The 21318-nt window shown below is 37.6% G+C and overlaps 1 protein-coding gene across 2 annotated transcripts in view; it reads right to left on the reverse strand.

Annotated features, from left to right (window-relative positions):
- The window catches only part of CEP135 (centrosomal protein 135), an 84230-nt gene that overhangs the window by 35808 nt on the left and 27104 nt on the right, over positions 1-21318 (reverse strand). For both annotated transcript variants that reach the window (XR_013417975.1, XM_028848572.2), the window contains exons 12-15: positions 17575-17727; positions 16450-16602; positions 12494-12571; positions 5455-5606 (exon numbers count right to left, since the gene is read on the reverse strand). Coding sequence is in view for 1 of the 2 variants with exons in the window: in XM_028848572.2 (XP_028704405.2) it covers positions 5455-5606; positions 12494-12571; positions 16450-16602; positions 17575-17727 (536 nt within the window). In the remaining variant the exon portion in view is untranslated. The remainder of the gene's footprint in view (positions 1-5454; positions 5607-12493; positions 12572-16449; positions 16603-17574; positions 17728-21318) is intronic.

Raw genomic sequence — 21318 nt, forward strand, 5'->3', positions numbered from 1 at the left:
AGTCCTTTCAAAAACAGAATGGCCCGCAGAATCCCTAATGAAGGACACTGAGCAGTTGGCAGTGCTTGAAATTCCAGGTAGAAATGTAAAGACTGCTTTATATCTAACTTCATAAAGCGGGGTGACTTCCTAATGAAAGTGGGGTTGACAAAAGCAGGATCACATCTTGATATACATACATATAAAGGAAGCCCTTGGGTGAGTCCTAAAAATAGCTTTGTTTTTTGATATTCTAGCGTAGAAAGAAAAGAAGACGAGACTCGATACCAGACCTTGAATTTAACTTTTCTGACCAAAGTTTTGCTAAGATAAAGGTTCTCTCAACGAAACAGTTGAGGTGTAGAAGTCACAGGAAAGAAGAGCTGAGTGACTGCCGTTATTAGTTGTTCATAATGGTGTTTGGAAAGGAAATTTTGAGAATCAAGTTAGGAAAAATGAACCAGTTTCTTAGCTTCGAAAATGCTATAAACGTAGCAAAGGGAAGTAACAACTTCTCACCAGAGAGTGAAGCAACAAAAATGAACTTAAGTTCTGGCTCTCCACTTAGCAGATGTGACTGGGTAGAGGTCCATCTCTTTGAGCTTCAAATTCCTCAGTTATATTATATTACACGGAGCTATGCATGATCTCATTTTAGGGGACAAAAGTAATTATTTCCATCATGATGCAGTAAATTTTAAACAAAGACAGCATCTTAAAGGATCCTCTGTTCCTAAGAAGTGTTCAAGTTCTAAAATGGAGCTAAAGCACCATCTAAGGTAGGTTTGGAATTTTAATGACCTATTAGAAAAAAAAAAGAGAGGGAGAGAGAGACTGATGTGGTACCCCTGTTTTTATTTTAGATTTCTCCCAGTAGTCTATAGTTATAGCCCACCACTAAGAAAGATGAGTAAGTATCATCTCTTGATCAGTCAGAGAGGGAAAAGAAATTAGGCATGGATTTTCTTTTAGATTTCTTAATGGGGATGATGGTTGTAACTGGTGGCCCTAGATCCCTTGACCCTTTCAATTCTAGATCCACAAACTCAGCTATCCTCACTCAGGGCTCTGGTTCCTCTTTCTTTCCTGGTAGAAAAAAAATGTTAGGAATGCCCAGAACACAGTTCTTAAGCATCCCAGGTAACTTATGAGTCTTCTTTCCCTTATCTAAAATGGTTCTCTTGAGCCCAGGAGTTCAAGAACAGCCTGGGCAACATTGTGAGATCCTGTCTCCACAGAAATTTTTAAAACTTAGCTGAGTGTAGTGGTGCATGCCTATAGTCCCAGCTACTCAGGAGGCTGAGATGGGAGGATTACTTGAGCCAGGAGGTCAAGGTTTCAGTGAACCATGATTGTGCCACTACACTCCAGCCTGACAGAGTGAGACCCTGTCTCAAAATAAGTAAAATAAAATAAAATGGTTATAAATTACCTTAACAAATAAATACTTCTCATGGGAGACTAGTTACATTTGGTTTTCTGAATACAGCTAAAGAAATCCTAATAAAACAACTAATATATATGGGCTAGAGTTTATGGGTCATTTCCAGGAAAATCTGCTACAACATCTATTTGATACTAGATAAGAGTATACCCTCTGGTTTTGAACAAACGCAGATAAAGACTAAGGTGAACTGAGAACAGTCTGACAGTATTTTCAGCTGCAGGATTCTCATTGTGCAGAGCCTCATAGCTGGCAGTTGTGAGGCTTAAGGATGCTTACTAGGGGGTTGACTGAGAAAAGTGAGTTGTCTAACTGGGCTGGAAACAATTTTTCCTTGAGCAGGGGTTGACAAACTATAGCCGGATGCCAATTTCTGCAAGGCCTGAGTGGTATTCACGGTTTTTACATGTTTAAATGACTAAAAAAATTTTTCAACAGAAAATTATTATTTAGCGACATATGAAAATTATATGAAATCCAAATTTCAGTGTCCATAATAAAGTATCCGAATACAACCACACTACTTCGTTTTATATATTGTCTAGGGCTACTTTCAAGCTACAAGGGCAGTGTTAAGTAGGTGTGACATAAACTATATAGCCCACACAGTCTAACAGGGTGTCCAAGCGAGATAGTAACAGTCACGGGTTCTTAGGTTCTGTTTCTGGTTGGGCCAGTAAAGTCTCTTCCTCATCCCTGTTTCACTTATTACTAGAGACAGACTAAAAACCATGGCTTCAGGCTGCTGAAAGCCTAAAACAAAAGAGACAACAACAAAATACGGTGGGTTGGATAAGCTTGGTCTAAAATACTGACTCTTGTCTGTTTACAAAAAAAAAAAAAAAAAAAAAGACTGTTGACCTCAGCTCTAAAGACTGGCTAGCATGCTCCGGGAGACTATCCTTCCTGGGTAGACAAAAGTTCCTTTACAGCATTCTGTAGCTTTGATCTAGGGTATAAAATGTCAGATCTCATTAAATGCTGCAATTAAAGGGAGATGACAGTAATTTAACTTTAAAATGTGGTTAAAAAGTGAGATTTTATATTATGCACTCTGAAAATACACAAAGAAACCAGACAAAAGATTCTCTATTTGGACAATTAAACTGTGCTTAGGCCGGACGTGGAGGCTCACGCCTGTTATCCCAGCACTTCGGGAGGCTAAGGTGGGTGGATCACCTGAGGTCAGGTGTTTGAGACCAGCCTGGCCAAGATGGTGAAACCCTGTCTCTACTAAAAATACAAAAATTAGCCGGGCATGGTGGCAGGCACCTGTAATCCCAGCTACTCGGAAGGCTAAGGCAGGAGAATTGCTTGAACCCAGGAGGTGGAGGTTGCAGTGAGCCAAGATCGTGCCACTGCGCTCCAGCCTGGGTGACAGAGCAAGACTTTGTCTCAAAAAAAAAAAAAAAAAAAAAAAAAAGATGATTATGCTTGATATAGAAAATTCTGTTTGTTAGTAATAAAATTTGGTGGAAAAGGCCTGACACAGGAAGGGAAAAAGAAGATGGGTATCTCAGGGGGATGGAAAGGAACATATGCCTTATCTATCTGAGACAGTCTCACTCTGTCACCCAGGCTAGAATACAGTGGCATGAGCATGGCTCACTGTAGCCTTGAACTCCTAGGCTCAAGCAATCCTCCTACCTCAGCCTCTCGGGCAGCTGGGAATATAGGCACATGCTACCATGCCTGGCTGACTTTTGTATTTTTTGCAGAGATAAGGTTTTACCACATTGCCCAGGCTGCTCTTGAATTCCTGGGCTCGAGTGATCCTCCCACCTTGGCCTCACAAGTGTTGAAACTATAATCCCAAAGTGTTGAAATTACAGGCATGAGCCACCATGCCTGGCCCTGACTCTCAGCTTCTACAATGTCTTCATGTCAAGGAAAAGAGAACATAATGTGATCAAAGGAGTAGCAAGAGCTCTATTAATCATATTGAAAGTGGCAAAAGGTTTGGATAACATGGTTTTACTTCCCAAGAGTGCTGGGTATGATGGTTTGTATTTGGTTTTGCTTTGTACTTGGATTCAATGGTTTCAACTCATGGTTCTACCAATACTCACTTATATGGAGAATACAATTGATACACTTTCCTAAGAGACAAAATAAGTTATATTTTTCTGTTACAGCAAAACGAAGTTATGAAATAATGTCATATCCCCAGGTTATACAAGGTAACCTGGTAGAAAGGTAGACAAAAATTCTCACTATGGGCCAGGGACTGAATTACTCCTAGGTGAGGGAAGAGGCAGATTGAGCTTATAAGAGAAAAGGATATTAGTATTAGTACAAGAAGTAAAACTCCAAAGGAGCTATAGGCTAGATTATCCAAGAGACGGCACTGAGAGCTCTGCCTTCTAAGACTGGAAAAAGCCTCCTATGAGGAAAAGAGGTGTTTCAGCTATAACCTCAAGGAAAAACAAAATGGATTAAATGCTAGATCCAGTCAGCTGGACACAAAAGTGAAAAGTAAAATTCTGGATGACAAGAATATACCATGTTATCTGTACTTTGGAGCTGAATCCAGACATGAGCCAGAGGACATACTGGTCCACTCAGGTCTCCTCTTACAGAAAAAAGCAAAGAAAAAAGCAGTATCTACTTTAGTTCTTCCTGAGGTCTAACCTATCAAAACTATCGTCAGAGAAGCAAAAGAGGAAAACTGGAGATGTTCTGTATGAGTCACTAATATAGTATTCCTTAATTAACTAGACACACCCAGTTCTTGGTCTTATTTCATTAAGTCATTAGATAATCAGAGAACCCTTATGAACTACAGTCACAGACTTTTCCTAATTCCTTTGATTCTCATATTTGCTCTGTTTACTATATACTTCTGTGATTCCTAGTTTTTTGTATATTGGATCTGTGTCTTTTTTCTCATCATTTATTTTTGTTCTTTAGAGTTCTGGGTGACTTTCATGAGTTTGTTTTTTCTATTTCACCAACTCAGTTTTCTGCAATATCCAATGCCATTCACTAACTTTTCAGTTTTAATTTGTTAAATCTTTTTTTAAAAGTGTCATTACTATATCCTTTCTGATCTCAAGTTGTCACTGTGTCATGACTAAGTGTTTCACAGATGTAATGTCTTGCTGACATGTGAAAATCTTTTCCTGATTCTGACTGCAAATGTAATTAAGAGAGAAGTGTTTCCTCAGATTCTTCAGAGTGGTCCCCTTTTTCCGACCTTCAGTATCTTTTTAGTTATTGCAGCTACGCTGACCAGAAAAAAAGCTTTGTTTGCCTTTTGTTTCCTTGAGTCTTCTATATTCTAAATTAATTAATGACTAACAAACAACTTAGTATGCTAAGGTAAATGTTCTACTTATTGTATTTCTCAGCCCCATATTAGTCATCTAAACTTTTTGATTTTATGTAAAAAGTGTTTCTTAAATTTGGTCTCTGTTCTCTGAGTTCATTACCACTGCTTCAGTCCAGATCCTTGGTCTCCTTTTTTTGTCATCAATCTCTAAGACTTGAAATCCATGTTCCATATTTCCACCAGAGTTAGCTTCCTAAAAGGAATACTATTCATATGTCTTACCTCCCTACTTAAAAATTTCTGTTTCTAAGTCAGAAAAGGCTAAAAATAGGAGATAAATTCTCTGACTTTACATTTCACTGAAACAGGCAAGAAAGAGAAAGAAAATGGCATAGGTAGTAAACAATTCTGTAATTTCTAGTAATCTTACACTATGGAATACAAATGATCTGAAGTATTTAATAGGATTTCAAAAGGAAGGAGGTTGAAAAACTTTGCCTGCAATCATAATAATCTGTGAAATTTCTTTTAAAAAACACAGATACCCAAAACCTACCCAAGTAGATTCTCAGTGAATTAGAACCTCCCAAAATCAGCCCCTTAAATTCATACTTTTCAAAAGCTCCCAGGTGAGTCTGCTGCAAAGCCAACTTCTAAAACTACTGCTCAAAGGCCCAGTCCAAAATGCTATGGTTATAAACTTTACATAACCACAAACACGTTCCCAGAAATGAAATTAGAAAATTTTGAATAAACTTACCTAAGTGAGTTCACCTCTGTTTTCTGATGAGATGAGTCACCAGCCACATGGCTAAATTTTTGAGCTTGGAATTTTAATTTGTTCTCTAACGACTCTATTGTTTCTTTCATTATTAACACTTTAGACTTTAATTCATATTTTTCGCTTTCAAGCTATAATTTAAATTAAAAAAATAATAGGTATACATCTTAATATGTTAATTATATTTTTCTTAGGCACTCTTTAATAATATTTCTGGAAGAAAACTAAGAACATAGATTTAGTTTTAAAAAAATTTTATTTATTTATTTATTTATTTATTTTTTTGAGACGGAGTCTCGCTCTGTCACCCAGGCTGGAGTGCTGTGGCCAGATCTCAGCTCACTGCAAGCTCCGCCTCCCGGGTTCCCGCCATTCTTCTGCCTCAGCCTCCCGAGTAGCCGGGACTACAGGCGCCCGCCACCTCGCCCGGCTAGTTTATTTTGTATTTTTTAGTAGAGACGGGGTTTCACCGTGTTAGCCAGGATGGTCTCGATCTCCTGACCTCGTGATCCGCCCGTCTCGGCCTCCCAAAGTGCTGGGATTACAGGCTTGAGCCACCGCGCCCGGCAAAAAAATTTTAGAAGTCACATGTACAGTTTAGGTTCTAGGAGTCAGAATGGGTGTAAACTTTCTCTCTCCTCACTATCATTAAAGATACAAACAAAATATAAAAAGCATGAAGAGAAAAGAATGTATCTGTAACAGCAATGAAACAGGAAGGGAAACCAATGGTAGCATGAAAATTTTGGGGAATTTCTAAAACACAATAAGTAAATAGGACTGAATTGAGGGGAAAAAAACACAGCACAAAACATTGTAACCCAAACACAAAGTGGGCAAGATTTATGTGAAGAAAACAGTATAATTTTCCTGAAGAGCACAGAACATAACCTGACATAATATAAAGGCACACAATGTTTCTTGATGGGAGCACAATATTGTAAATATAATAAAATGTCCTCAAATAATTTGTAAATTCAATGGAATTCCAATACAAATTCTAACACATCCTTTTTAAAGACAGGGATGGCTTAGATTTGATTCTAAATTCATTTACCAAAAAAAAAAAAAAAGAAAGAAAAAAACCGGAAAAATTTTTGGAAAAAATACAAGTATACTTGCTTTTTGAGATATCAAAACAAACTATAAAGTTACTATATGGGAGGCTGAGGTGGGCGGATCATGAGGTCAGGAGATGGTGACCACCCTGGCTAGCATGGTGAAACCCCATCTCTACGAAAAAATACAAAAAATTAACTGGGCATGGTGGCACATGCCTGTCGTCCTAGCTACTCAGGAGGCCGAGGCAGGAGAATCGCTTGAAACCGGGTGGCAGAGGTTGCAATGAGCCGAGACCGCGCCACTGCACTCCTGCCTGGGCGACAGAGCGAGACTCTCTCCAAAAAAAAAAAAAAAGTTATTATAATTAGAACAGTGACGATTTCACATACAAATGCACAAGCAAATTTATGAAAGTGAAAACAGTAAAAAAAAAAAAAAAATGTACAGATGTAAATTTAGAAAAGATAGCATTTTTGGGAAGTAAGAAAAGGATAAACTTTAAAAATAAGAGTAGTGGGCTGGGCATGGTGGCTCACACCTTTAATCCTAGTACTTTGGGAGGCCAATGCATGAGGATCACTTGAGGCCAGGAAGACTGCTTGAGGCCAGGAGCTCGAGACCAGCCTGGGAAACATAGTGAGACCCTGTCTCTACAATAAAAATGTTTTTAAAATTAGCCAGGCATGATGGTATACCTGTAGTCCTAGCTACTAGGGAGGCTGAGGTGGGAGGATCGCTTGAGCCCAGGAGTTGGAGGAGGCAGTGAGCTGTGATCATACAACAGCACTCCAGCCTGGGCAACAGAGCAAGACTCTGTCTCTTTAAAATAAATAAGTGTGGGGACAAATACTCATTGGAAAAAAAACTTAGCTGGATTTCTTCTTTATTTTACATACAAAAATAAATTCTAGATGGGAAAATGATCTATATTTAAATTTTAAAACCAGTAAATATTAGTAATAAATGTAAGTCTTCCAGTTAAAACTGTGGACTGATCACACATAGTTTATCTCACCTCCCTCTGAAACCACTGCTAAAATGACAGTAAAGGAATAAGAATACACAGCTCTAGAAGCGAGGTTTTTAGAAGAAAAAAACTGAAACTGATGTTTGGATATTCAAAACATATTTAAAGGCGTAAGTCAGAGACACTGGAGCTCTTGACAAAAATTAGCAATAGGGTCAAAGAAAATCGGTAACAAAAAGCAAAGCAAACCAAAACAAAGTCAATTACTAACTAAAGGAAAAAAATTTACAAGAAAAAAGGCAGTTTTGCTGGCCTTATGATCAGTCCCCACTACACCATCTTAGCACAAAAGCAGCCACAGACAATATATAAATAAATAAGCAAAACCGTGCTGCAAAAAGAGACTTGAGGCTGCATTTGCCCTGGGGATCGTATTTTGCTGAGCTCCATCATATCCAGTACATATCTAGAAAGGGAATTGCTGGCTCATAGGGTATGCCTTTGCTAGATAATACCAATTTTTTTGGAACAGATATGAAGTTTGCACTCCCAGGAGCTACACATATTTGCTAATACATGTTACAACTTGTTAATTTCTCATGCCTTGATGTAAAATGATTTTACTGTTTTAATTTACATTTCCCCCATTATTGAGGTAGAATTATCTTTTATTAGCCATTTGTATTTCTTCCTCCGTGAAGAGTTTATTCATTCACACCTTCTGTTGAGGCTTTTTCAGGGGAGGGGGATTAAATGTGTAACAAATTGTTCTATCAGTGGCTTGTCTTTTCGATTTATAGTTAAGTAGAGAAACAAAGATGTTTTTGTCAATGTGGTCCCACTTATAAGTGTTTTCCTTTAAGGAATAAACTTATTCGTGTTTGTGTCTTGTTTAGGGGCACACATGCTGGCACCAGACACCTGCTAGCTGTGTGATCTTAGGCAAGGTTCCCCTCTGCCTCAGTTTCCTTATTTGTGAAATGAGGACAATATTAGCATTTACTTTATGATTGTTGTGAAATTAAAATAATTGGGTATAAAATGTTGAGAAAAGTATCTGAAACATAGTGAATGCTATATAAATGACTGATACTATTATTTCTCCAAGGTCAAAAAGATCTTCTCCTGTACTTCTTTTAAAAATGTAGTAATATCTTGAACATTCAAGGCTGCAAGTAACCTTTAACTGATTTTTGGGTATGGCACATTTGAGTTAGGATCCAATTTTTTCCTTCTAAAATATGAATAGCCAACAGTCTGAGAATCAGTGAATAATCATTCCTTTTCCCATTGATCTGAGTTACCTCACAGATCAAATTCTTAAATTTGTGGGTTTGCTCTCTACTGGGTTTGATCAGTTTCTCTCAATCCCTGTTGTTTTATTATTTCTTCTTCTTTTTTTTTTTGACACGGAGTCTCGCTCTGTAGGCTGGAGTGCAGTGGCGCCATCTTGGCTCACAGCAAGCTCCGCCTCCCGGGTTCCCGCCATTCTCCTGCCTCAGCCTCCCGAGTAGCTGGGACTACAGGCGCCCGCCATCATGCCTGGCTAATTTTTGTATTATTTTTAGTAGAGACGGGGTTTCACCGTGTTAGCCAGAATGGTCTTGATCTCCTGACCTCGTGATCCGCCAGCCTCAGCCTCCCAAAGTGCTGGGATTTCAGGCGTGAGCCACCGCGCCCGGCCTTTTTTTTTTTTTTTTCCTGAGGCATAGTCTTGCTCTGTCACCCAGGCTGAAGTGCAGTGGCATGATCTCAGCTCACTGCAACCTCTACCTCCTGGGTTCAAGTGATTCTCCTGCCTCTGCCTCCCATGTAGCTGGGACTACAGGCGTGTGCCACCTCACCTGGCTAATTTTCATATTTTTAGTAGAGATGGAGTTTCACCATGTTGGCCAGGCTGATCTTGAACTCCTAACCTCAAGTGATCCTCCCGCCTCAGGCTCCCAAAGAGCTAGGATTACAAGTGTGAGCCATCGCGCCCAGCCTATTATATATTACTATGACTCTAAAGGCTTCACATCTGGGAGGGCAAGTCTAGCACCATGTTCTTTAAAATTTCTGTGATTCTTGGCTCTTTGCTTCCAAGTAAATTTTAAGATCTATTGTCAATTCTTCCCCCTCACCTCCCACACAATCTTACTGGGATTTCAACTAGAGCTACCTCAACTCTATAGATCAAGTTGGGGAAAATTTATGTTATTTTTATAACCTTTTTTATAAACCTGATATAATCCTCCACTTACTTAGTTTTTATTCAATGACTTTCAATATGGTTGCATAATGTTTCCTATAAAGATTCTGTAAATTTATCCATAGATAAATTGTATTATTCATGACTACTAAAATTGTATGCATTTTCCTTTTATTTATCTTGCTTGGGATGTGTCATGCTTTTGGAATTCATTTTGAATCAGAGGGTTCCTGTGTTTTCATATCTACAAAATCATCAATCATTATCTCTTCAAATACTGTCTCTCCTACATTCTATTATATCCTCCTTGAGTTCTAACTAAATATTAGTCTGAATATTAGATCATCTCAGGCTATTCTCCAACATTTTAACTTTTAAAATATTTTCTTATTTGTTCCTTTCCAATGACTTCTAGTAATTTCTTCAGATACATTTTCCAGTAATTAATATTACTGTTTTTAGCTTCTGGTCAAGCTGGAGTGATAGGGACCAGATTTACTCTTCTGCCTGAAATAACTAAAAAGTTGGATGAGATATATGAAACAATGGTTTTCAGGGCACTAGGCATCAGGTAATGATGACCAGTGACCCCTGAGAGACAGGAAACAAATGTGATGATCTTTACATTTGCTCCAGCTTATTGCCTGAAAAATTTCCAGACTGTGACACAGGGAAAGGAACCAACATGGAACCCAGTGGTCTGCCCTAAGTTCAGAAGACAGGCATGAGGGTCAAAGAAGGCCAAAGCAGCTAAAGTTTGCAGGACAGGTATTAGAGGAGAAGTGCAAAGAGTGAGAGCTACACAGATCTATAAAGGGTACCCTTTAAGTTTTTGGCTGAGTAGAGCTCAGCATAGAGAAGACTACCCAAGGCCAGGGAAAGAACCAGGAACAAACTAGAGAGAACAATACTCAGAGCTCATGCAGGGCCAGGAAAGGTTCCTGTGCCCATCAGTCATTTGGAAACCTCATAATTCATAGGATAACAGGCAGTGTACTCAAAAGGGTTTTATCTCAGTAGTGAAACAAAATTATTCCAAGACTAAACGCTACTTTGATCCCACCTAACAAAGCTTAAAGGCAAGACTGAAAAAGATCAGGCTACTTCCATATAGTTTAACTGCATCCCAGAAAAAACCTCAAGAGTATTTCATAGTAATACAAACTATCTAGCAACCAAGAAGGTAAGAGTCACAATGTCTGGCATCCAATCTAAAATTAAATTACCAGGCACACAAAGATACAGGAAAATATAAACCATGATGAGGTGACACTTCAACCAACTCAGATGACAGAATTAGAAGGCAAATAAATTAAGACAGTGAAGGCATAGTAATAGAAGCTAGCCAAAACAAAACACATCAAAGGTTGACAAACTACTGGGTACTATGCTCACTACCTGGGTGATGGGATCAACTGTACCCCAAATCTCAGCATCACACAGTATACCCATATAACAAACTGTACATGTACCCCTGAATCTAAAATAAAAGTTGAAATTATAAAAACAAAAACATACCAAATTGTTAAAAATCCTATCTCTAGAGAGAGTAATAAGGAATGGAAGTGAATTTCTCTTTTTACTCTACGTTGGTATTATATAATTTTTTTTTTCTTATTTTGGAAACAGGGTCTTGCTCTGTCACCCAGACTGGAGTGCAGTGGTGTGATCACAGCTCACTGCAGCCTTGAACTCCTAGGTTCCAGTGATCCTCTTACTTCGGCCTCCCAAGTAGCTGGGACCACAGGTGCCTGCCACCATGCCTGGCCAATTTGTAAATTTTTTGTAGAGATGGGGTATCACTATCTTACCCAGGCTGGTCTCAAAATCCTGGGCTCAACTGATCCACCTGCTTCACCTTGGCCTCCCAAAGTGCTGGGATTATAGGCATGAGCCACTATGCCTGGCCTATATGATTTTTTTTTATAACAGCAAAATAGCAATAATTATAGCTAATACCTACTAAGAGCTTACAATATGCCGGGCATGCTTCTAAGTTCTTTATATGCATTAACTCATTTAATTTTCACAAAAACCCTAATGAGTAAGTACTAGCACTATTCTTATTTTACAAATAAAGAAATCAGGGAACAGAAAGGTCAAGCAACTTGCCTGCAGGTAATAGGAGGCAAAGATGGATCTGAACCCAAGTAATCAGCCTTCAGAGTAAACACTCATAACTGCTGTTATACAGCTTTTCTAGTATACTATTGTGTGATTTTTTTTAAGGAGTTGTAGTCTTGCTCTGTCGCCCAGGCTGGAGTGCAGTGTCGTCATCATGGCTCACTGCAGCCTCTAACTCTTGGGGTCCAGTGATCCTCCCACCTCAGCCACCCAAGTAGCTGGGACTACAGGTGCGCACCACCATGCCCAGCTATTGTATTGTGTAAAACAGTGTATTAGGCCGGGCGTGGTGGCTCACGCTGTAATCTCAGCACTTTGGGAGGCCAAGGTGGGCAGATCACAATGTCAGGTCAGGAGTTCGAGACCAGCCTCGCCAACATGGTGAAACCCCATCTCTACTAAAAATACAAAAAAAAATGAGCCAGGCATGGTAGCACGCAACTGTAGTCCCAGCTACTCGGGAGGCTGAGGCAGGAAAATTGCTTGAAGCCGGGAGGTGGAGGTTGTAGTGAGCTGGATTGCACCACTGCACTCCAACTGGGGCAACAGAGAGAGACTCCATCTCAAAAAATAAATAAAAAAAAATTAAATTAAAAAAATAGTGTATTAAAACTATAATTGACATAATTATTCATATAACACAAGATACCCCCAAATCCAGTTTGATACATTACCTGATGATTAACACATGTCAAATGTTCAATAGTTTTCTCTAATTCTGATTTTCCAAAAAGACTCATTTCTTCAATATGCTGAAAAAGAATGTTAAAGAAATGTTCATTTATATCAGATAACAAAACAAAATCACAACAGTAAGCAATGTAAGTCTACAGTTCTATTATATTGTATTTGTGCTTTCATAAAACACAGAAATAATTTAGAAAGAAAATCACTAGACATTTTACAAAAATGATGGTTTGTGGTTTAAAAAAGGTACAATAGGTTCTCATCCTTTACACTCTCTACCTCCATATGTGATTGTAGTGGAAGACACAGATTAGTAACTATTCATTTATAAAGATTTATATAGATTAATCCATAATAGGACAACTATAAAAGGACAAAACTAGCAGGTTAAATAAAAAGCTCAGGAGTATGCCCTCACAAGAGGTGATGTAAGAGAAACAAAATGCAAAGGAAGACAAGGTCAGGAAGATACAGGAAACAGAATACTACAAGGCCATGCAAGAGATGCAAGTTTCAATAAGGGGCTGGTCAACAGTATAAACACAGGGACTATTTTTCTGGTTACATTACTTTATCCAACTTACTGCTGCTAAGTCTAGGATAAGCAATATAACTTAATGTTCACTGAGAGTTTTTCTAGCATGGATTCATATTTCCATCCATGTTATTCATTAAAAAAGAAACAGACACATCTGATGTTCGGATTATATATTTGGTTGAGTCACTGTATTGTATGCATTTATTGAATCACTCAACTAGTATTGAATACATACTCTATACCAAGCACCAAGCAACATATCAGGAATATAGTAGTGAGTACAGCAGATAAAGTCTCTGACATCATAGATACTGTAGCTTAGTAGAAAAGACAAAACCTAAATAAGAGCTCAAAATAAAATCCATGAATATTCTGCTAGGAAAAGGAACTTTATGCCAAAATATCAAAAGGGAATCTAGATTCTAGGGTTCATTTCCCATTAAATGACATGATGTTTGACCTGGACTTAAAGGATAAATAGGAATTAGCTAGACAAGAAGAGCGGAAGATGTGACAGAATCTTTCAATAGTCTATGTAGAAGGCTGGCGGCAAGAAAAAGTCCATTAAGCATGGAGTCTTGTGAACAGGGGAGATGAGTTTAGGGGAAAAAGGCTAGACCTTGAGGTAGGCGAAGGCCAATCACTGAAGTCCTCAAAAAGTTAACGGATTTTAAATAGGAAGTGATATGATCAGATTTATATCTTTGAAAGATAACTCTGACTTCAGTGTGAAATATCGATTTAAAAGAGGAAAGACTAGTACAGGGCCAATAATACAATAATGCAGGTGAGGGAGAACAATGACCAGAACAGGATGGTAGTAGGGGAACAGAAAGAAGTAAACAAATTCAAGAGAAAGTAACATGAGCTCAGAAGCCAGATTCCTTGTAACTCATAGCTGGATGACCTTGGGCAAGTTATTTAAACTCACTGTAACTCGGAGACCTCATCTGTAAGCAGTACCTATTTAAAAAAGCTATTATTATAGGTCAGGTGTGGTGGCTCATTCCTATAATTCCAGCACTTTGGGAGGCCAAGGTGGACCCCACCTGAGGTCAGGGGTTTGAGACCAGCTAGCCAATATGATGAAACCCTCTCTCTACTAAATCGCTTGAACCTGGGAGGCAGAGGTTGCAGTGAGCGAGACTCCCCCTCAAAAAAAAAAAAAAAAAAAAAAGAGGCTATTGTGAAGATTTACTGAGACAACCCATGTAAAAAGCACTTAATAGAACAGGACCTCTCACATGAGAAGGGCTTAATACATGTTAAATATTTTTCAAGAGATAGCACTGATAGGACTTGGTGATTGAGAGATATGAGCTTTCAGGGAGATCTTAGTGATGGATCTCCAGTTGGATTCGACAACTGGTTAGATAGTGGAATAATGGGAAACACTGGAAAAGGTTTAAGGATTGAGATAAGTTACTTTTTTAAGTAAAAGATCTGTTGTAAACTCACAAAATCGTGCCTCCTACAACCCAGAAGGATTCTGGTAATACGAATGTTGCTTTTTCCAAGTTTTCAGTACTACTGTATTTAAAAAATCCTATTTTTACATTCTTTGGTGATTTCAAAAGATATGGAAAAGGGTAAGTCAGTAGCTTGCGCTAAAAGCTGCCATACTGCACAGAAGTTTCCCATTTGGCAATTTTAACACTTATTTTTATAAGAAAACACTTTCTGGAAGGCAGTATTCCAAAAGATTCCAATTAAAAGTATTCTTAAACTGTTATATTTAGGGTGAAACTTTAACTGAACATTGTGACATAAAGACTTGCTTATAATGCTAAAATGTTTTTATTTCTAATTTTAGGTGCTACTTTCAAAGCATTAATTCAGTAATATTGACTGCAATTAAACTATGGACTCCATAATATTAGGATTTAGTACTTATGTGCTAATCATTGTTAAGTGCTTTATATGTATTAATAAACATATTTTTGGAGATTATAAAAGAAACTATAAAGTACTGACCCTAGATATGGCACCAAATGTACAAGCAACAAAGAAAAAAATAAATTGGACTTCATCCAAATTTAAAAATTTTGTTTTTCAAAGACATCACTGAGAAAGTGAAAAAATGACCCACGGAATGGGGGAAAGTATTTGCAAATCACATATCTAATAAGGGACTGTATTTAGAATATATAAAGAACTCTTACAACTCAATAATAATGAGATAACCCAATTTAAAAATTGGCAAAGAATCTGAACAGACATTTCTCTAAAAAAGGATTTAAAAATGGCCAATAAGAATATGAAAAGTTGCTCAACCTCATTAGCTCCAAGGCAATGCAAATCAAAGTCACAATGGAGACTACTTCACACCCATCAGAATGACTATAATACAAAAGGCAGATAGTAATGGTGACAGTGTGGAGAAATTAGAACTTTTATTCACTACTGGTGGGTATAAAAACAGTTTGGCTTCAATGGTTAAAGACAGACTTACCGTATGACCAGGAATATACCCAAGAGAAATGAAAATATATATCCAGACAAAAAGTTGTACATAAGTTCCTAGCAACACTATGGATGAATCTTGAAAACATTATGCTAATGAGAGAAGACATTTTAAAATCACATATCAAATGATTCAATTTATATGAAATATCCAGAGTAGGCAGAGCCATAGAGACACAGGTGGCTGCCTGTGGCTAAGAGGGGATGGGAGAAATGGGGAGTGACGCTAATGTTCTTCAGAGTTTCTTTTTGTGGTGATGAAAATGCTCTAAAATTGACTGTGGTGATGGTTACACAAGTCTATGAATATACAGACAGTCCCTGGTTTACATTTTTGACTTTGCTGTGGGTTTATCGGGACGTAACCCCAGTATAAGTTGAGGAGCATGTGGACTTAACAATGGCTTAAGATTTTTCAATGTAAGACTTTACAATGTGTTTACTGGGGTAATAAATGCATTTTTTCCAAGTTACATTTTTTACTTACGATGGGTTTATTGGAATGTAATCCCATTGTAAGTCAAAAAGCATCTATGCTAAAACGAATGAATTGGTATACTTTAAGTGGGTGAATTGTATAGTGTGTGAATATCTCCGTAAAGCTGTTACAAAAACAAACAAACAAAGATAATGTCTTCCCATATGAGAAACTTCCAATTAAGTTCAGGGATTGGTGAACTTTCTCTGTAAAAAACAGTAAATATGTTGGGTTTCGTGGGCCATACTACAAAAGAAGCTACAGACAATACAGAAACAAATGAGCAAGGTAATCCAATAACGTTTTCTCAACAAGAAAATCTTCTTCTTAATCCATTCTTAGCTCACAGGCCATACATAAACAAAGTGGTCTGGATTTGGCCAATAGTAACTTCACAGGAAAATCCATACAAAGACCTCTTTTTCTCAACAAATTACTTTTCAAAAACATGTCAATCTTCTTACCTCTAATTTTTCTCTTAAAGCTTCCTTTTCTGCCATAATTCTTCTTAAGTCAGATAACGCAAGTTCTTTTTCCTTTTCCATAAGACTAACAATATTATGGGGTGCTGTGGTTTGGGTGGATTCCTTTCTTAGGGCAGATAATTCTTCTTGAGCCTTAAAGAATGAAAAGATATAAATTAAAAAGGCACTTTGGTAAAAGATATAAATAAAAAATACTTTGGATATGTTTTCAGTTAAAAAAGGCATACTGAACACATGCTACCTTCACTCTCTTCCCAAATCCCAACAAAATGAGAGTAGAAGGATAATAGTAAGAATGAGAGTAGAAGGATAATGAGAGTAGAAGGATAATAGTAAGAATAATAAAACGAAAAAGACAAGGGGATTGAGGGAGGCACCAGCCACAAAATGTGGAAGCTAGACAGCAGACAAGCAGGAATTAACTAGGCAGACCCAAGAAAGCTGCTAGCGATGGGGAAAACTCAGAAGTGGATCAATTTACACTGCAGAATCCCCCCCCAAAAAACTCAGTAAGTGACTCTTTCAACTTGACCTTTAACTTGCATGCCTCCTCCCCTTCTCAAAATAGCAGTAGGATTTCATGGGAGATGGGTATGTGAACAAATTTAGGTAACAGACACCATGCTCTGCTCAGACTTACCTTGCCCTCTAACAACTGAGGCTTTGTTAATGTGGCCAAGCTGAATACCAATTCCCTCTTCCTAGAGAACAGTATTTAGAGACTAAGTCCTAAATAGCCAATATATCCAAATAGTGGGTGCTACCTACTGTTTTGACAGACATTTCCCCACATGTCTGAATTCCAAGCATAAATTTGGCTCAGAGTCAGGCTGAGACCTGTTCCAGGTAGTTTTAGAAAAAGAAGACTATCTCTAACTGATCTGACACATTGATAGGCTAGAAAAGGGAAAGGATAAATATGAAAAAATAAGAGAAATCTGTGTTTTAGAAATAGAATGATAGTAGAAACTACTACTGCTAATTTTAATTATGAAGAAATATCACAGGTCCATATATTATAGTAATGTGAAGGATATATACGGGCTCCATTATAGTTAACTGGTTCTATACAATCTGTTGGCTTAATTATAATAAATTTCTTACTTCATTATATAAGACACTTAGTTTATCTCTTTCTGCTGTCAGTAATTTAACATTTGACTGTATATCCTCCATATATTTTTCAAATCTTTCCAGCATACGCTGAAGTTCATCTCTTTCTCTTGTGATCTGATGAATTTCTGAATTGTAATCACCCTGAAACATAATTAAAAAACAAAAGTTATCATGTTATAATCATCACCACATGGTTGTCACAAGAATACTGATGATGAGATTAACTGAAAGATGCTACCAGACAAAAAGAACACAAGTGCCTTTAATGGAATTAAGGAACACAGTTTTAAAAATCTATGATGAGAGCAGATGAGAGCACTGGCAGTACTGGGCAAATTTCCTGGCCTTCAAGTTCCCAGAAGAGACTTAGATGCCAATGATGGGACTTGATCGGATCCCATGAGATGCTTCAACTTTTATTCTCCCAAAGTTGTTTATACTAGTGGTACTTAAAGTATAATCCCCAGACCAGAAGCATTAGCAGTATCTAAAAGCTTGTTAGATATGCAAATTTTGGAGTTTGAAGCCCAACCCAGACCTACTTAGTCAAGAAACTTCGGGGTAGGGCCAAGTAACTGTATTTTATCAAGCCCTCTAAGTGATTCTGATGCCTGGTAATTTTTTAGAGCCACTAGTTAGTTTATCTTCTCCAGAGAAGGGGCCAGCAGGGCATTTGTGTGCCTGCTCACCCAGTACAGGTAACTGTAACAGCCTAGCACGTGCCTCAGTGTTTTCTATGATTGAATCTAAGATCAATATGCCAGGCATACAAACCCCCAACTGTCTCAGCTTCAGACCTACAGGAGGTCTTTTTATACAGTCGAATGAATGCAAATATTTCTACCAGGCAATATATATTAAGAATATTCACTGAATAAGCAACTACTACCAACGTTTCTACAATTTAGTACAATTTAAAAGATGCCTACAATTCAGTACAATTCAAAAGATTCACTGTCATCACTATGGTAGAAAATAAAGATGAGAGCACTCTGATTCTCCCCCTGCACATGTAAATGAATTTGTATGCCCTTTTCCTATTGAAAAAAAAAGAAACATAATAAATGTAGACTTGGGATCTCTGGTATCTTAATGTTACCAGTACTAAATGCAGAAGTGCCAAGAAGGGGTAATTTGACAATATGATACACTGAAGAGTCCTGGCCTATATTATTCAACATCTGTTGTGCCAATACCACATATAATGTAGATTTGGTAAATGATAGATATTTGTGAGGTACCTCTCACCTGTACTTGGAAATAATTAATCTCTTGGTTAAATAAGCAAAACCAAGGCATGATGGATGGGATTAGTTATCTGAACACTTTAAAGGATAAGACGTTTTATAGTACAAAAGCAGATGTTTTGGGACTTAACCAATGTAACTATAAAAGAAGCTATGTAACCTAACCATATCTAAATTTAAGAAGTCTGGACCAGGTGTAGTGGTTCACGTTTGTAATCCTAGCACTCTGGGAGGCCAAGGCAGGAGGACTGCTTGAGGCCAGGAGTTCATGACCAGCCCGGACAAAAGAGCAAGACCCTGCCTCTGCAAAACATTAAAAAATTAGCCAGGCATAGTGCCGCACCCTTGTAGTCCTAGCTACTTGGGAGGCTGAGGGAAGAGGATTACTTCAGCCCAGGAGTTCAAGGTTACAGTGAGCTACAATTGCACTACTGCGCTCCAGCCTGAGGGACAGTGTGAGACTTTCTCTCAAACAAAAACAAAATAATCTTCCAGAAAGAGGCAGTCTGTACAGAGTCTAGAAAAGGAGAGCTCAATAAATAAAGATTTGACAATCTATTTTTATTACTATTTAGGTGTCAGCTTAAATGTCACTTTCTCCAAGGAATTCCTTCAGATTCTTCAATCTAATTTGGATCTCCTCTATATATTCTTAAAATATTTTGAACTTTTTCTGTACTTTCTTCATAAACACATTATAAATGAGGTTATAAGGTTATTTACACGATTGTGCGTTTAATGTGTATCTATCTGTACTACTAAAATTTAAGCTCTATGAGGGCCACAGTAGGAACCTGGTCTTTTTAATTATGTCTTCAGTGTCTAGTATGGTACCCAGTAAAACATGAGTTCCCTGAACATTTACTGACTGACTTTCCTAAGCAGAAACTCTCCTCTTCTTTAAATATATCTGGTGTACATATTTGTTAGTGTTAATGTATAATTGTGAATAACACCCTTTCACTACTCCATTGTCCCCTAAACACACACATGCACATGCACACATATGCACAATGCTGAAGGCTGTAAGGGCAGGAACTGTCTTCTTCATCTCTGTATTCTATGCCTCATTCAGAGCAGGCACTCAGTATTTATCTTCTGAAGTGACCCTAACTTTCTACCAGAACTGATTTGCTTTGAACCAGCAAATAATAAGGAAATAAACCATTCACCGGTAACTAGGTGTTATGCTGGGTCCTTATACAAATTATTTCATGATCAATTAACGAGCTATTGTGTTGAATGGTGACCAGTTAATAATAATGTATTGTATACTTCAAAATTGCTAAAAGAATAGATTAACATTCTCACCACAAAAAAGTAATAAGTTGGTGAGGAAACAGACATGTTAACTGGTTTGACTGAATCTTTCTATAATGTATACATAGATCAAAACATCCAACTATACTCTATAAATATATATACTATTTGTCAATTAAAAATAAGACCAACAAATTAGCTCATTTAATCTTCATGAGAAATTGTAGTCTCGTTGTGTTGACCAGACTGGTCTCGAACTCCTGGCCTCAAGTGATCTTCCCACCTTGGCTTCCCAAAGTGCTGGAATTACAGGTGTGAGCCACCCCACCTGGCCTTATTCTTATAATAGATAACATAGTATAGTGTTTATACTGACAACTGTAAATCAAAATTCAGCCATTAGCCTATGAGGTTAAAAAATGAAGTCTAATCAGAAGACAAAACTGTTTGACAATGGACACAAGATCTTCAGGAAAAACATGACAAAATTAGTAAATTTGGTCAAGTCTGAAATAAAATGTTTTGAGTTTTAATGAGTACTCCCCACTCCCAGACTTCCCCTAATTTTACCTAGTGTAAAGTCACATAAGCCTTCAAGACTCCTGAACTCCAAAGCTTAAAAGAAGAAAAATCTGAAGAACTCAAATGATACTCATAAAACACTAAAAATAATTGAGACCTAAAATAGAGACACATGATTTTAATCTCTCATGAATCATGGTCAACTTTAAATACATACAATGGGAGATGCAATTAGAAAATGACATAAAGTGAATATCTTTGGATCATCAGCTTACAAATATGGTTGTGGTGGACAAACAAAACAACTTGCCCAGCAATCACTTGCCATTTCTATCTATCTCCCATAGCATGGTTAATAGAGAAGATGCTTGGTCAGTAGAATGTGACAGACTTTCCTAACTGGTCCAAGGCTGGAAATGACATGAAACCATGTTGCCTGCCATGCATACAAAGCTACTCTGCCATGAAAGAGAAAATGCAGCTGATACAGAAAGTAAATTCTAAAAAGAGAGGGAATGTCTAATAGGAGTCCTGGAAGCCCAGGTGCCATTACACTTCTATAACTCAGCTATTCAACCTTCCCTTTAATTTCCAGTCATCTATATGTTATAGTTTGTTCTTAAGTAATTTTCCTAATTAATGCAGTGTTCCTATAGTACAGGCCATAAAATAAAACAAAAATCAAAATCAGGATTTTTTCAAA

Source organism: Macaca mulatta, chromosome 5 (assembly GCF_049350105.2).
Source record: "Macaca mulatta isolate MMU2019108-1 chromosome 5, T2T-MMU8v2.0, whole genome shotgun sequence".
NCBI lineage: Eukaryota > Metazoa > Chordata > Mammalia > Primates > Cercopithecidae > Macaca > Macaca mulatta.